Source organism: Montipora foliosa, chromosome 1 (assembly GCF_036669935.1).
Source record: "Montipora foliosa isolate CH-2021 chromosome 1, ASM3666993v2, whole genome shotgun sequence".
Lineage (NCBI taxonomy): Eukaryota > Metazoa > Cnidaria > Anthozoa > Scleractinia > Acroporidae > Montipora > Montipora foliosa.
In genome coordinates, this window is record NC_090869.1 from 48,106,928 (window position 1) to 48,108,106 (window position 1,179).

At 43.2% G+C, this 1,179-nt stretch overlaps 1 protein-coding gene across 1 annotated transcript in view; it reads right to left on the reverse strand.

The window, feature by feature from the left end:
- Positions 1-622: 622 nt before the first annotated feature.
- LOC137970424 (uncharacterized) overlaps positions 623-1,179 on the reverse strand; it is a 1,464-nt gene continuing 907 nt past the window's right edge. The window contains exon 1 of the mRNA XM_068816953.1: positions 623-1,179. This exon is cut by the window's right edge and continues 907 nt beyond it. Coding sequence (XP_068673054.1) covers positions 623-1,179 — 557 coding nt within the window.

Below are 1,179 nucleotides of genomic sequence, written 5' to 3' on the forward strand. Positions count from 1 at the left end.
TAGGTAATTGACAGTTCCTAGTATTCGAAGTACACCTTCTTTGTCAGAAGGAGGAGGCATCTCACTGATCGCGCGGATTTTATCAGGGTCAGGTTTTAATCCTTCGGCAGAGAACACATGTCCAACATAGCTTACTTTAGGAACACAAAGTTTCACTTTCTTTGGATTGAACTTCAATCCTACTTCTCTGCTTCTAGCCAGTGCTCTTCTAAATTTCTGATCAGTGTCGATTTGATCTTTACCATGTATCAAGAAATCATCCACTATGATCTCCACAGGAACCCCTTCAAAGAGTGTGTCCATCACCCTTTGGTAGATTTCAGGGGCCGAAGAGATGCCAAAAGGGAGCCTTGTAAATCGATATCGTCCCCAGGGGGTATTGAATGTTAAGAGCTTTGAGCTTTCATCATCCACCGGGAGCTGCCAGTATCCACTGCAAGCATCCAGGGACATGAAACTCTTTGCACCCGATAATGCACCCGATAACCGGTTGGCAATCTCCTCTACAGTAACCATTGGATAGTGTGGCCTCTTAAGAGCTTTGTTTAGGTCCCTCGGGTCAATACAAATTCGAACATCATTCTTCGAGAGTGGAGTGTTCTTTTCTTTCACTTTCCGTTTGTCAATCACTAGCATAAATAAAAACCCAAGGGGTGTGTTCCTCTTCTTTTACAATAATTCCATCTTCTTCCATCTCTGTGAGCTTCTCTCGTGCTGGTTCAAGAAGTGCAATTGGAATTTTTCTGGGTGGATGTACCACTGGAGGAACTGACAGGTCAACTTCCAAATGTACTTTGTTCGGTAGCTTGCCAGGTTTATCACTAAAACAATCTTTACAGTCCTGCAACACAGGATCGGTTTGAAAGAAACTTGGCAGTTCTTGCTCTGGTTGTTTTGACTCTGCAGTAGTTATCAGTTCAACGTTCATAAACTCAAGGACTTCTAAGTCTAAACAAGCATCACAACCCAGCAATGGTGTAAAATTTCCATCAACAACAAGATACAACAGGTTAAGTTCACAACTCCCATATTGAGTTGGAAGCCTCACAGTGCCCTTTGGATGGATGGGTTTAGGTGCAAGCCACCCCTTCAAAGGTTGCTTAATTTTCTGAAGAGGTTTGTTTGTGATCTCCTTGTACAGCTCATAGGGAATGACTGTAGCTTCTGCACCAGTATCTG